Genomic DNA, 16,170 nt, shown 5'->3' with positions numbered 1-16,170 from the left:
TATCGACGTGTAAAAAACATGATCGTTCAAGTAAGAATAATGGGTAATGGGATGGTATATTTCCTCGAGTACCTAATCGTAGAGTACGCGAGTGCAACGGAGAAGACGATTGCGTGTAACCTTTGGTGTGCGCCGACGATTAATCTTCCAACCCACCATTTATTATTTATCGCGATGCCGTACGTTTTCTATTTGAAATTTTAATCCTATCCACGGAGACTCGCATATTCTGTTTAGCTCGGTCCATAGATAAAGATTAGCCGCGCGTGCTACGCGCGGATTAAAGGTAATCGATCAAAGTGATCGATGCGGTGGTGGTAAGTGATCCTCGGATCGTGCAGCATCCGTGCAGCGAAAAAATACACTGCTTTGTAAATGACCGATTCGGTGGTTCCAAGAAATTAGATTCGTCGGTGAATGACGTAATCGGTTCGATATTGTTAGGTCGGTCCTTATTGTTAGCAAAGAAAATAAAAGTGAACCGTAAGGTGAAGGCTGTAAGCCCTATGCAGGATGCAAACGTGGTGAAAGCTGCTGGTGGGCTGGCAGGTCGAGACGTCCAAAAGATAATATTTGTTCTAATAACATCTTGACGGCGCCCTTATACGCGATTTAAGAAGCACCAAGACCTCTCGGAGTCAGTCGTGTCCTAGAGGAACGCTTTCAGCGGCTCGAGCCGATGTTTGATTTGATTTTGTGTCTGGAAAGAAGCGTGACAAGGGTGTTATCGCGCGCGCGCGACAGCTGGGCTACGCGCGTGTGTAGTGTGCACCCGACGTTCTCTCCTCTTCTCTCCTCTCCTCTTAAAACGAAAGTCTCGAGAAATCCGCGAGTTTGGATTTCTTCTCGTGCGAATCGTGTCAAATGAGAATCGTATTGTCGCACACCATAGGCTATCGAAACGAGAGAAAAATGAGAGGGATCAAGGGACAAGGGACAAGGGAATTTCGAAATCTCGACTGTGTACTTCCATAAATAGATGGTAGGTAGAGAAAAGTTTTTCGACGACTGAGCGTATTCCGTCCGTGAATCAAAGTTATGCCTGACATTTACCGTGTCAACTTTGCGTTCCGGTAATAACTCATCGGACTCGCCAACGTTTACTAGTTGGCTGACAATAAAAGTTTATTTCCATTTTCCATTGGCGTCCACCTCTCGTCTCTAATCCGAAGAACTCGCGTCGGATAACGGTTAATTAATTCAATGGAACGAATCGCTATAGCACGATCGGTGCTCAGGAATCATCTTTATCGTGTCGAGGTCACGCCAAGGTCACTCGAGTGGCTCCTAATGGAAAACACGTAATAGAGGTACGCGAAGGTATCGACCTACGCGACTCGATTCAAATATCGAACCGCGTTATTTATGGCCCCATGAACAGCTTTGCTCCCGAACGAATTGATTCGCATTCGCGGATACGAGCTAGTCCACGATACCAACGATGACCGTCGACGTCAGTCGAGGACCGACGCGCGACGCGACGTAGACAACGAAACGAATGATCCTGCCTTTGCTGAGACCTCTTCAAAGGTAGACCGGTGTGGATGTGGATGTGGATATACATAGATGCAAGGTGTACAAGTTAGTCGCGTTTAGAAACGTAGTTAGTTATGCGATAACTTTCGTTGTTTATTGCATAAGGAAAGTGCACGGACGACGCCGACGCTTGACTAGTCGATAATCCCATGTATCGCTTCGAAATATACGACTGTTTACGTATTACGAAAATAAAACGACACCTCGAGAGAGAGAGAAACACTGCAATTGTTGTGCACGCATAAGTGTTCGCCAAACGACTATACTGTAGAATACAGGTGTCGTGTTATAGGCAGCAAAGACGCGACGCCAACCAACTTTCCGAATGTCTATAGGCGCCAATAGTTGCCAGGTTAAAGCTTAGCACATGTGGCATTTAGCCGACGATACACACTTATTACCTGCGTTCCTTTCAGCAGCTGTGGCTTCGAGACTCTTGGTCAAATATAAAAGGGGGTAACAAAGGTCTCCGCGGAAAAGAAAAGCTCGCAGACAAATTGATCGACGAGCTTGGCGTCTTCTAACTATATATTACCTAGATGGAAATAATTGTGCGCGCGTGGTTGGCATGAAAAGAGCAATACGCGAAACGTATTTGCATAAACGTGATAAACAGTCGAGGCACGAGAAACTGTTCTCTACGAGCGACTAGGCAACATAAATAGAGGAAAGCTGATGAAGCGACTGACACACTTGTTAAGTATCGAGCTGAACCGGATCTGGATCCTCGTTCCTCGTGTCGTGGAAGTTATTCGTTCGGTATAGAATAATTTCATTAGTTCCGATATATTGTATATTACCATACGAGTTAATCCCATTCCATCGTATAATACATCTCCGAGTATTTTGTTGTACCTCGAGGAGCAAGAGGAAAAAGAAGATGGTAACGCTTTTGCGCGTTCCTCTCATATTTCTCCAGACAATCTCGCCAACGCGTTGTTTGCGAGACGCGTCGACCCCGTTAAATCGTAAAGAAACCATAAATAGGACTCGCCGCGCAGTCTGGGGCTCGTAGCTGATTTTTATTTCTACCGCGAAACTCCAACTGTTGTCGTTCCAAGTGGTCGTCAAAGATTTAACAGCGATACAAGGAATATGCGCGTAAAAACGAACGTCGCGTCGTGTCGACGTTGTGGCCAGCCCTCGATATATGTATTTATCATAGTTTGGCCGATAACAAAGATATGGCCTTTTTGTCCAAAGAAACGATCGATCGGTTCGTCCAGCCCTGCTGCTTACGCTGCTTGACCGACCGCGAGGCCTTAACCTTGGATTACCAAGATCTATAACTTCTTCAAATCGAACAAATTATACCGGGCATTTATCCGTCTACGACTGGTCGAATGTTTCAAAGGAATTTCAATGTTAGGAATACGTCTGGTGTAAAGAGCAACTGTAGGATCGTCGGCGTCGAATAAAGTACGAAGAATGCCGGTAGCGATCGCAAACGGAAAGTTTTCAGTGGTTCGTCGGGTCAGGAAACGACCGATATCGTTCTCTTCCGTTCCCTATGGTACGTTTCTCGTTATCGCCTGCTTTCTTTCCGTTGCCTCCTTCGCTTCGGTTTCCGCGACTCTCGTTTGGTTCTCGTTAGCGCACAGCGACCAGGGCTGACACGCTTTTTCTCTTGATTACCGCGATGTCGATTGATTAGTCGGCCCTAAGGTCTTCTTTACCAGAGGCCAGCTCTCTTTTTTTACTCTCGTTGCTTGCTCTCGCCAGCACCATCCGTGCCATCGACGTAGCGTCGCGTCGCGTCGCGTCGCGTCGCGTCGCGTCCTCTCGTTCTTTTTCATCCTCTCTTCCGTACCTTCTACCTCCGTAGTTCATTGTCGTAAAAGTTTTAATTAAATCCGGCTGCCGAAGCCGTATTCCTCGCCAATTGTACGATCCAAGGTAAACTTTCGTGCCCCGTGACTGGGTAAACGACACACATACGTGAGCGCGAGCGACCGCTTTCGATCGGAATTCACACTTTTCAACGAGATAAGCCCCCGAGGCCCGAGGCTGCGCCGGATGCGATCCGTTTCCATCAATCGAATCCTCCGACCAACGACTCGCGGTATTTTCACTGGAATTATATCGAATTGCATTCGATCGAGAGCCTGATTCTACCAGACGCAAATTCTCAGACGGCCGACGAGAATGCGTCGGGCTCTGTTTGCTAGCAGGACGCGATGCTTTTCGAGTGGCTGAAAGCTGAAAAAGTGACCGAAAAAAGTGACAAAGCGTTCGACGCAAAAAGAAGATGCAGCTTTACAGCGAATCGCGCCGAGGCCGAGAACGATTCACCGAGGCCCGATTGTGTTATTACGCGTCTATGGATGAGGATCGCCAGCCATCAGAGATCACTTTTTCCTGCCAGTATACCGTATGTATAATCTCAAGCTTGAAACGGCTCAGAAGAAGGAGACGATGGCGATGTCGCCTGCGCTCGCGTGTTCATTTATTTGGTATTTGCGCGCACGCGAGCCACGATGACGCCATTTTTCAAGCAGCTCACACGCCAAAGTGAAACTTGCTTATTTATCCGTCCATTGACCATTGACGCTTAGGTACACGTATTAATGCTGTCATATTTCAAGCGAACGCATACCTGCTACCACGCGTGTCTTCAAATTTATCAACGGATTCGAATCGTTGCGGGACAACTGTTTATTTCGTACACGAACCAACAGAATTCACTTTACACGGTGAAATTTTAGCCAAAAAATGTTAATCATCCGTGGAACGGTGCATCTTGTTGTACATGTAATTTCTTGCCGTATAGTTGCGTCGCGTCTCGTCGCGTCGCGTCGCGTCTCGTTGCCGCGACGTCGCTCGGTTAATTCATCAATGTCCCCTCCGTACAAGTTGATTGGTTCTCATCAATTGTCAATTTTGGTATGTCTATCTCGTTAGAGTTGTTTGTTTTACCAGCTATTTCGGCCTCGGAATATTGCCATAAATGTCGATATTTGCAAAAAGAGAAACGTTTGGTATATCGGATCATCGTTTTTAAATATTTCATAGCTACGATCGACTACATGTTGCGCGACCGGTTTTAATTCTTGAAATTGCAACCTGTGCCTGGCTCGAGAGATTATTTAGAAAGTTCCTTCGTAACGTTCATTTGTAATCGATGGTAAACTGGGGACGATAAGACTATGTGTGCATAGACTTGTCATCTTGCATCGAAAGTTTGTAAACGGAAGTTACTTGCGACTACGAGATGCGAAGCATTTTTCGTCGCCCTTCTCGAGGGATTCCGGCGAATCGTTTCGATCAAATGAAAGGAGCGCGCCACGAAGAATCTGTTCCGAGTCGAGGCAGAAAAGGGTTCCGTGTCGACGTTAACGTTTCCATTAACCTCGGTTTAAGGTCCGTGCGTGACTTTGACGAGGATATCTATCCAACTCTTTTTTCCCCTGCATCTTTTTCGTGGCTCGTGGTTATTCGTGAACGCTTGGGAGGTCGGTTTCGTAAACGGCCTCGCGGCTGTCCGCCATTCCTGCTATCTTTCGGCGACTGCGGCGCAGCCGTAAGCGTCGTAGTCGACGCGGGTCCTCGGGTAACGTCGACTAACTTTATTCAAAGTTGTCATAGGACTCGAGTTTCGTTTCACCTCTATCCATCCGTAACCGATTTACCAAAGAATGTCGCGCCATAACGGTATAGCAAACCAAGCCACGAGGATTGTTGCAGCCACTATGTTTCGAACCAAGCCAAAACCAGTTCCTTTCCAATTTCTCCGACAAAAGTTTATTCCGATTATTTCCTTGGTCAGCCCTCCGTCTGCAACATTTTCCACTCCAAGTATGATTTTAGACGAGTGTGAAACAAACGCTTCTCCCGGTTAGAGTTACGGTTTACGGTATTCCGTGCCAACGAACGTACCGGTGGAATCGTTTGTCGAGTAGTCGGTACATTTCAACGAAACTACGACTCATCGTTAGCGTTGTTCGAACATTGCTACCGAAACAGCCTTTTCCTCTTTTCTATCGGATTCTAGCCGGGGATTCTCCTTTCGCGGAGATGCATCTTCATTGTCGTTCCTCCACTTTTCGTGCTGGAGAGAGACTCGTCGACACCTGTCGATAGCACGATACGTCTGGAAACGAGACGTGTTATGGGTGTTATTAACGAGTCGCGTCGGCGTTAACGTCGGTGGATTCTCGCGCGGAGGATGCGAGTCCAGTCGAATCGAGTTTCCGACCGCGAAACAAAAGGAGATCCGCCAACTTAATTGCCGGTCTTTAGCGTAATAGGCGTTCCCGGGCCGCACAACGAACCTCTTTCCCATATTTCCGTTCTAGCTAACAATAAGAATGGGGGATCAAGTTCGATGTGTACTCGGGAATCGGAGTCAATTTCGATATCCGAGTTGATCGTAACGAATACAAACGATTAGCAGATCGTTTTGCCGTAAGCTTCGAGAAAAAGGATTCGAAAGAAAGTAGTGGTACGCAGCATCGTTTACAATATCTCGCCAGTGGTCCATAAATTACTCTTGGTTGGCCTGAAAAACTAGCGTTCGAGCGAACCGAGGGGGATTCTTGGAAAAGTTGAAGTGGAGGACAAGGAGATCAGGGCGGAGGTAAGATTTCGAAGACGAGTAGTAGGAAGATTTCTACTAGTTCCATTCGAAAGGTTTGGCGTCGTGTTACGGTTGAGGTAGAGGGACGTATCTCGAATTGAGATCGTTACCTAATTTCTCACTGGACCCCTCTCTTTTCTTTGTCACGCATGCGATCCCTTCTTCTCCCTTGTTCTTAAATTATACACCCTTATCCGAAAGGTCGAAATAAGCACGCTGTAGTTTACTCGTTGAATTTATCGTCTTGCAAGCCCTGGCTAAATAAATATCAAAGATATCTCAGGACGTATGAGCCGTTAAATCTGTCGTTCCGTACACTCGGAAGGAGTTTAGGAAAACATCGAAAGGCGAGAGAAACGGGGGAGCAAAGGGTCGTCGTGGAAATGTCTCGACACACTCGACTCGCGACCAGACACTTTCCAGACTTTGAACGTATTTCATTCTATCCTCGCTCCAGTCGCGTCGCGTCGCGTCGCGTCGCATCGCGTTGTTTCTAACATCGATTTCACCAACGATTTCCTTGCCGCAACTGTCCAAATCTTGACGCGAGCACGCGGGTTACAAGTTGAAACTAAATTGTTGCAAGATAATTAAAAGACACGTGAAATTTCACCTACGTACTAACCAAGTCTACAATGGGACCTGCTACAACTTGTGCATTGCACCGGTACGCGTTACAAGCTTCACCTGTTTATTCGACTCGACTCGACTCGACTCGACCTCTAACCAACGTTACGCAGGAAATATGGACGGTACGAAAGTTTGTAGCCACGGATCGCTATTTCGGCATACCTATTGAACGACGCAATATTTCTTACGCATCGGTTAACTGTAACTTTCTGAGTCAGCCCTTGCACTCGGAGATACTCCGTTAACATAGAACGGGTACTACGTTCCGTTGCAACCAAATAATTGTACAACGTTAACACGAGGTTCGAGGTTCGAGGTTCGAGGTTCGAGGTTTCGAGATTTCGAGGGAATCGACGTTAAAAATTCTTTAATCGCGATTGAAAATTTCTTCATCCGGTATTGTTTGGAGAAATATTGTATTTCGCCAAGCTCCTAATAATAAAAAATGATAAAATGCTAGTTTATCGCGTTTTATTTGTACCCGTTGAAAGTGACGCGACACGACGAATCCATTGGTGGTACGTTGCGTTGCGCCCGCGCCGCCAACATCTCTCCGAAAAGAACCCTAAGAATTCTAATTGTAGCTATTTCGAAGTTTCTCCTCGAGGCGTAGCGTGACTTGGTGTGGCGTGGCGAGGTGGTTTTTGTCCGACGAGCAAAAGGATCGAAAGACCAATGGGTTCCTTATTTGGACAAATTGGCCCATCGTGGCGCATCTTACAGTCTCTTGGGTCTACCAAGTCATAATTATCGAATTTGCTCGATATTTATGACGCTACCTAATGTGCGTGTCCCGGATCCGAGCCACGTTTTGGCATATTTACGGTTCGAGAACCACCCCCTTTGCGATTCCTATTCGTCGAAAACTAATGGCGATTCGTCGTAATTTGCTGTCACGTGTTCGGTGGTCTCGCGACGAGTGCTCGGATATAGAGTACATATAGAGACCAAGTTGCCGATGTCGTTGCAACAAAATCGAAATGTAAATTAATTTTGGAAGGGCTGGGGTAACGCGAGGCCGAGACGTAATCGGAAACAGGGAAAGGACAATATCGGTTAAAACGAGTTATTTTTCAAGGTAATTTCAAAGTATATTGTTCGCAACTTGGTAGCATGCCAGTCGGAAATTCCAGCACAGTGCTCGCTACCAGCTACCACAGGCCCCGCTCTACTCGCGATCTCCTTATCGACAAGCTACCCATTTTCCTCGGTGATTTACCGTTTCCCTTTGTAATGGATCTCCCTTTCGCCGGACTTGCGTTCAATGCGTCTTGACGCTCAACGCGTTACCGAGCTCCGAGTTCACACTTAAAAGCGGTCGAGTCGCTCGCGACAGGACGTATTGAGCTCCAAAACAACAATATCCGATTCGACGACAAACAATAGCAGGACGCGAGCGTGTCTCTAGAATTGTCCCGTGCTTTTAACACGAGTTGAACCGCGCCTCGCTTTACCGGATAATTAATCCCGTCCTGTCGTGTTTCCCGACATCGGCGTCGACGCGTTCGTTCTTCGACCTAGTCGGTTGCCCGTTACTAATTAATTGACTTTCCTCTGCGTCGCGTCGCATCGCGTCGTCTACATCATGTCTCGTCTCGTCTCGTCTCGTCTCGTCTCGTCTCGTCTCGTCTCGTGTAGCGTTACGTTGGCGTTGCATAGAGAAATAAATTCCATTTTATTCGATATGATTCATTCGTTTCCTAGCGTTTCTCGATTCGTCTGATCTTGTCTCGACTAGTCTCTCGACTATGAGAACGAACTAGCCTATACGACACGTGTGTCACCGCGTATCGTTCGACGGGGGGTGCATCTGGGTCACGCTATCCGAGCGTTTTCCAAAGTCCTTCGCGCTCTGCAGTGCGGCGTTTTTACGGGCACTGCGGTAGAGGAACAGAGTCCCCAGGATCGCGACGGTAAGCGGTAATTCTCATTTTGTGCCCACTTCCCGCGTCGCTAAGATCCAGAAAGACGAAAAGGTCGCGAATGCCGGAGGAAAAAAAATGTAAAGCAAACCGTCGACGAGCGACCAGAGTGCTCGGTCCCTTTTGGATTCACCGGTGAAAAGCTAAACATTTTAGCAGCAGTCATCGCGATAGACAAACGATCGAATATTTCCTCTACGAATACAAATATTCTACCATCTTTTTCGAAGAGATTCGCATTACACGTAACCAGATAATTGTTTCTACTAATCCCCTGACATTGATACGGTACACATGCATGCACGCGCAGAGTCGAGGCGACCGCGACCGCGACCGCGACCGCAACCGGGTACAGACAATTTCAATTTATTTCGCCAAGCGGCCGGAAATTAAAATCGATCATTGCCCGCCCGTATCTCTCCAGCGGATCGTTTCTCCGCCCTTCTGTTCGTTCTCCGCCCTCTGTCTTCATCTTCCTGCCACTGGGACGCCTCGAGATTGCACGGTCGACGAGGTCCGCCTAAATAAATAATCGCGCAGAAATTCAATCGACGGGTTATTCGGGTCACTCGACCTTCGTCGATCGATTCGACCCGTTTTAAAACCGGAAGTCTACCGGAATTACACGTCCACTTGCTTTCTCGTCCAAGGTGGACGCGTCTAATATCCTGATTCCTTCGATGTGGAATCTGAACGCCTAACCGTTTCGTTTCGTTTCGTTTCGTTTCGTTTTTTGTGGATCGTGCGCAAACCCTGGCTTTTACTTCGTCATTATTTTTTCATATTTTTATATATATACAAATTATACGCGTAGGTATATCGTTATTATCGATGCGAGACTTGCAACTAATAACGTCAAGTTCAGTTCTTTCAAGATAAACATGGGTCGTTGAATCTTATTGATTTCGTTGCAAACCATCTCTAAACTTTTCATCGTTGCGTCGCAAATAATATTAGAGGGCAGAAAGTTTTACCAACACTGCTGTAACACGAATAGGTGTAGACGTACGCAAGAGTTCCTTTCCAATAACTGTTTCTATTTCCAGTGTGCCACGGAACCAGAAACTTTTTCGCAGCTCCATTTATATTTCTAAATCGCTCAGTGTCAAGCTACTTCCTGAACGAAACAAAATTTACACGAGGAAAATGGAGTATGCCGGACTGCTGTAAATACCCTCGCTGATGACCTGTATACGGTTTAATTAGTCAAACGCGTTATCGTATTTGACGTTACAAGATTGAAGGTTTCCATAAAAAAATGAAACTCGGGCGAAACGATCATAGGGTTAAGGGGTTCGAATTGTTGAACGAGTTTGCGTTGGAAGTCACTGTTCGTTCTAGCCGCGAGTAAGTTTGAAGCTAGACCGAGCCGGGCCGGTCGAGACGAGACGAGACGAGACGAGACGAGACGAGACGAGCCTCTCGGGATACGGGAAATTGTTTCATAAATCACGTCTTACCTTCGCGCAGCTTAACCCCGTTCTCTGTATAGACCTCGTTACTCCACTGATGCATCCTGACGCTGTGGCCGTGGCCGTGGCTGTGACTGTGGTTGTGGCGGATCTCGCATCTCGCAGCCCTCGACCAGCCGTGCGTCAGTCATCGTACCTCTAACCCGCCTTTTCTCCTGGATCTTTCAAAGGATTCTTATTCCTCCGTCCGACCAACATGATAACTATCGACCTAACCGCCTCTTGGACAATGGGAGTCTATCGCGGCTTCGCATAATACGCCAACGGTCATCCTAGCGAGCGTGCTCTTGGATATACTGTGGTTAGATACTGGATACAACGAGATTGGAAAAAGCCGACGCGACGGTACATACGTGCGTACGTATATGTAGTATAAGAGAAAAAATGCAACATGTGCAATTTGTAACGTTGCTCGATACACATTGAATACAACGCAACTGTCTTTATTATTGGATTATTCAAATAATTGTTAAACGTCCGAGATGATGTTTTTGAGCAAGAGTACGTCGATTAAAGTAGAATGTAGGATAACAGACTGCGATGCTCCTCGCAGCTCGAATGCTCGCTTTCAATGAAATGGACGCGACGCCGACGCCGACGCCGACGCCGACGCCGACGCCGACGCCGACGCCGACGCCGACGTGACAAATCCATTCGGTGTGTCGATTAAGAGATTTCCCGGATTCGTCACTCGAAATTGAGAACAATTTCTGACCGAGTATAAAGCAAATCATCTGTACGACAACTATCGATTCGTTTTCACTTTTAACAGACGTTGAAGCTACAACCCTGTGAATTCGGGTAATCGCGGTGAACAGTCGCGGACTTTATCGAGTTTTACGTTTCCCATTCAATCGGATCCACTTTCCATTATTTCGTTCGCAGCTGCATCGAGTTTTTCAAATGTTTGTGTTGCGATTCGGGAATATCAGGATTAGAGATATGTATCGGAACGAATGGAAAACGACGAGTCCGATGCGGAACGCGAATCGGAGAATAAAACTAGAAATCCGATAAAGAAATGGAAAAAGCTAGTCGGGACAAGAGTATTCGAATTTGAAGAAATGGATGGATTTACAAAAGTTGATAGAAATGGATGTTTCGTTCCAAGACGTTTTGTCGGGAAAAGATTGTCTTTCTCTGTTACTGGTTTCTCAACTCGTTGTTGTAAACGGAACGGAATGGAACGAAACGGAACCGTTGCTCGGTTATAAAAAGTATAGCAGAGCGTTGCAACGAAACGGATTTGGCTTAGGATCGCGGCTTGTATAAAAAAGCAACCACGCGAGTCTATGTGTTTCCAAGTAAATTTGACAAACGGTCGCGAAAGAGTGCAAACAAATGTCAAAAAATCCTTAACCGAGTGGCATAATCTGTTGGAAAAGGGAGCAGTGCCAGATAGGTTGTTGGCACGTTGGCCCCTACCGGATCCTCTTTCTCTTGCGGAAGCTCAGCTCGGAGGAATTATTAACACAGCGCGAAAGCACGTAGAGAACGCGGCGCGAAGCGATGCGATGGGGCTGTTTCGGGCACTCTGTCTCTTTACACCGTGGTCGCATATCGGAACACAACGGGAGCAACCCTCTCGACTGGCTGACCCAGCTGCGCTGAATCTTGGCACCCTGGCCAATCCTCGGTTTCCTTTTTCCTCTCTCGATGACCCTCCAGGCCTATTATCGACAGATCGTTAAGGCGGAATAACGCCGCGAACCTCGCTCATCGCGCTCTCCAGTTTCGTTTAAAACGTCACGTATACCCGAGATGTCGTGTATAAGAAGCTAAATTTATAACCGGTGTCCTAAATTTAATCGAAACATTGGCCATGTCGGCTTCGTCGGCGTCGTGTGCGTGCATCGCTTCGGACACACGAACTCGCCCATTGTGTAAAGAAATAAGATGTAAGAAGTAAAAAGTAAAAAGTAAGAAGGAAGGAGGAAAAAGGAAAAAAGGAAAAGAAGAATCGCATTTCCGGTCTGGCTATCGGTGCTCTCGATCGCGTGGTCTCGCGGAATCTTCAACTTTCTCGTAACCGCATTAAATTTGACGAGATACGAAGTCCTATAACCCAACGTCACATTTAGAACAGTAATATGCATAAACGGATTGTCCCACAAACTTGTAAGGGTTAAGTTTATCGCGACGGCTGATTAACTGCAACCAGGAGGGTGCAGCCGTGCTGAATTCCGAACGTTAATTCAACACGTTAAAATGGCAAATTTCCGATTATCTATTAGCAGTTTAATCATTTTTAAAATATGTGTAGCACTACTATATTTTAAACGCAACTTGGAACAAGATGCCAACGACTACGACTGTTAACGGTTACCTCGGTAATCGCGACGCGTACACGCGTATTTAAACATCTCTCACCTCTATTCAGAATTTAACCTTGTTTGGAAAACGAAACGCGATCCGATCGTACGTCGAATGGTTTAAACGTCAGTTTGCGAGAATTTCCGTTACCCGATCGAGTGACAAATTGCAGTATAAAGCTACCATTCTCCAAGTTTACCACCTACGATAGTACGCGTACGTATCATGTGATTTTTAAGGAAAACCTCGATGTAAGAGCGACTGGAACGCATCGACGAATCCGGTTCGAATATTTTTACTCGCGACTCGCGGACCTCCGAACGGCCGGTGCGGCGCGGCGTAACCGCGATTCTATTCCGAGCGGTATGCGCGCACCGTTCGAAGCTTCGTCTACGCTTGGCTTCCGCGTTTAACGCGAGAGGAAGCAGTCGCTGATGCAGCTCCGCTTTAAGTGCACTCTGTACGCCAAGTGCGGCTGCGGACGCATCGAGGCGGAACTAACTCGTGGCTCTGCTGTCTAGGATCGGCTATCGGGCATCGGGCATTGGGCATCGGCTGTCGCGTCACGCATCGCGTCGAGATTCACGCGTATTCAACGCGAATACACAGCCGCTTACACGACAACGCACGCGCAATGTAAACCGGTTCGACGAATGCTACACTCTTGACTTTTTCAATGAAAAACTTCAAGGAAAAGGACACTTTTTTCTTGTTTACTTGAGAAAATACCACTTATACCTGATATTTATATGAAATAATTAGAGTCGGAGAAAGTATGCAAGTACATATTAGCATTTTTCACCCTTGAAGACGGTATTTTGTTCCTCGAGAACAAATTGTCGAGAACTTAAAAGTCGCAAAACGATGAACGATAAATGATAAACGATTAACGATTAACGATTAACGATAAATCAAGAAAGAAATGTAAATAGAGAAGAAAGAGGAAACTGTTTAAAGAAAATCGAGAGTGATATACATAGAGAGAGTTGTTAACGCAGCATACGCGGTGCAAAGAGGCGAGTTGTCCGTCCGTCTCTTTCTCGGAGCGTTCTGCACCCAGCCCGTCTAATGTGTGTCGGTGGGTCGATCGGTATCTAGGTCGCGGGTTTTGGCAGTGCGAGCCCAACCATCCCCCTCTTCGCTCGCGATCATCCCCCTCCGGTTTCAGGACGCGGTGCTATGCTATATCCGCTGCGGATTTACGCAGAGGAAGAGAGAGATTCGTTTTGCTTCTTTTTCTCCTGTACCGCGACGACCATCGATTAATCTCGATAAACAATCGAGACTCGGCCGAGAAATGTCGAGAGTCGAGATTATCGGATCTGCTTGGCACGGTTTTATTTGAACTTTGTTACCCCACCGCTCGGTGATCTGCCATTCGTTCCTATATACGAAACGCTCCCCGTTAAACAATCACCGTACAACTGAAAAATCTCGTTAAGGGTATTTCCATGTAACGGCTGAACGATGACGCGTACGAATTCCTTGAGATCGCGGTAAAACGCACCGGTGAAAATCGTAAATATTTGGCTCTCGCGATTAGAAATGAAAATTAATTGATTGGAGGAGAGATTGTAAAGAATTTCGAGTCTATGCCAAATTTCTCACTCGCTTGCTATAATAGGAAATAGCGTTACTAACTAGCTCGGGTACCTCGGGATCGCTAAACCCGTACCGCAGCTACGATCAAACACAACTACGGCCCCTGAGGGCTAACGTGTACTCTGTGTATTGGCATGAAATGTAACGACGATAGCGTACCTCTCCTCGAGCAGTGCTCGAAACGCGAAACTTTGTCTAGGTTTCCTACTTTTCAAAGTCCGGATGCGACGCGACGTAACCGTGTCTTTTGGCTTCGAAACGATTTCAGATTTCAACCCAGTAACCGACTTTTGCATCGGTTAGGTCTGACCGTTTTCGTTTATTCGTCACGGCAACTCGTTCTGGACTCTTAAGACTGAAAAGTTCCACTTGCGAAAAATAAAGGGAATATAACAAGGTTCCTATCGGAAAACATGTTAAGCGAGATGTTGCGCTATCGCGGAAACAAATACTACATATACTTATGGAAAAGGAACTATGTAACGTTCATGTTTTTTCGTTCATCGATGCATTTGAAATCGTAAGCTAACCCTCTGATGCATTAACTTTGTATTATATGTATAAACATATAATAAAACTAAACATACGTATTGGTAATTTAATGTAAGCAGTTTGAACCGATGACTAGACTACGTTCTAAATGGGAAAATAAAACATCCAACTTGATCTTCTCTCGGAAAGTTTAAAAGCTGTGAAGGCTAGCATGCCTGATACTCACGTAATATCTGTGATTCAGTGACATCTCTTCGTCTCTCTGGATTCAGCCACGCCACCCTTTCTCGGACAAAAAGTGTCGCAGTAGCGCGCGGTAATCTTCTCAGAGGCACTCGAACATGTATTGTACATCTATTGTATATGCATATGTATATGTATATGTATATGTATATGTATATGTATACGTATATGTATATACACCTATATATTTCTTTTTCCTCGAAATTGCAGTCAAAGTCAATCCCTGGGCTCTCCGAGCTTCTATTAATCACCTTTTGCGACCCATCGCGTTCGAGGTTAGGTTTTTTGGCGAAAAAACGAGACACGAAAATATACCATTTTTCGAATCGATCGTTTGCTCTCTCCTCTCCTCTTTTCTTTTCTTTCTTATTTTTCTACTTGTCGCGATTAATCGTTTCGCTCGCGTCAGTCTTACTTGATTATTGTCAAGATTACCGTAGCGAATCTTAGATCTCTCCTCGTTATCGTCGATTTCTTTTCTAGTAGTCGTCGCGTCAAACGGATTATCAACTATGACCCGACTATGTTCCCGTCGACGTCCTCATGCTTCACCTCTGATTTTCTTCTTGGATCTTTGAAGAGATTCTCCTGCGAGAAGCAGCGTATCCATCGATTAAACTTTCGACCGTAGCCGGTAGCTCGATCTCTATCTCGTGAAATCGCGAGGCGACCGATTCTAGCTAGACTTTCAGCAAAATTACGAGATTTTAACGAGTCCTAGGGTAAAGCTGTTAGCTGTTAGAACCAAGTAGATTGGACAAGCGCTTTATTCTTATATTCTAAAGGAGAATAAATGAAGAGAAATTTAAAAAAGCACGCATTATCGACAGGTTGTAAACAAGTTTGCGAAGAAAGATCTGTTGGTCGCGGTGTATACCGGACGGGACGAGTTGTTCAAAGGCCGCGTCTCGAGAACCGATAAATGCTAATTCACGATTATTTTGAAATGGTCATCGCTAGTCGGTGGAGAAGTAGCATACGCACCTAATTACGAAAGCACAAGTTGGCTTATAGCGCTCTACGAACGTGTCGAATCGGTAATCGGTAATCGGTAATCGGTAATCGGTAATCGGTAATCGGTAATCGGTTATCGGATATCGGCTATCGGGTACATACGATTGCGCGCAAACAGAGGCAATTAGAGTTGTTAAGAATTTAGCATATGAAAGGATCGATGGTTCTACGTGCGCCAATCTCGTACGCCAAAGTGTTGCGAGCTAGAGTTTACGCGTCAAGTACCTACGCGAAACTTTTCTTAAATAGATTCCGTGATAAAAAAAAATCTAAACTCCTTTTCTTATAGTACTTGATGGATCTATCTCAAACTATAAGAACAATCTCTATTTTATTAACCTATTAACCTCTTTTCTGTAACGTAAACGTA

The 16,170-nt window shown here is 45.9% G+C and overlaps 2 protein-coding genes across 17 annotated transcripts in view; one reads left to right on the top strand and one right to left on the bottom strand.

Annotated features, from left to right (window-relative positions):
* Positions 1-16,170, top strand: part of LOC128893604 (mediator of RNA polymerase II transcription subunit 20) — a 47,901-nt gene that overhangs the window by 24,749 nt on the left and 6,982 nt on the right. The window lies entirely within an intron of this gene.
* The window catches only part of LOC128893598 (facilitated trehalose transporter Tret1-2 homolog), a 38,532-nt gene that overhangs the window by 17,825 nt on the left and 4,537 nt on the right, over positions 1-16,170 (bottom strand). For 4 of the 14 annotated variants that reach the window (XM_054154675.1, XM_054154681.1, XM_054154680.1 and 1 more), the window contains one exon: positions 14,770-15,371. In XM_054154675.1, coding sequence (XP_054010650.1) covers positions 14,770-14,793 — 24 coding nt within the window. In that variant the 5' untranslated portion in view covers positions 14,794-15,371. Of the gene's footprint in view, positions 1-10,124; positions 10,577-14,769; positions 15,566-16,170 lie in introns of those variants that run through there. The other 10 variants (XM_054154678.1, XM_054154676.1, XM_054154683.1 and 7 more) reach the window with 7 other exon arrangements.

This window comes from Hylaeus anthracinus, unplaced genomic scaffold (assembly GCF_026225885.1).
Source record: "Hylaeus anthracinus isolate JK02 unplaced genomic scaffold, UHH_iyHylAnth1.0_haploid 3, whole genome shotgun sequence".
Lineage (NCBI taxonomy): Eukaryota > Metazoa > Arthropoda > Insecta > Hymenoptera > Colletidae > Hylaeus > Hylaeus anthracinus.
This window is presented reverse-complemented; position numbering and strand designations above follow the sequence as displayed.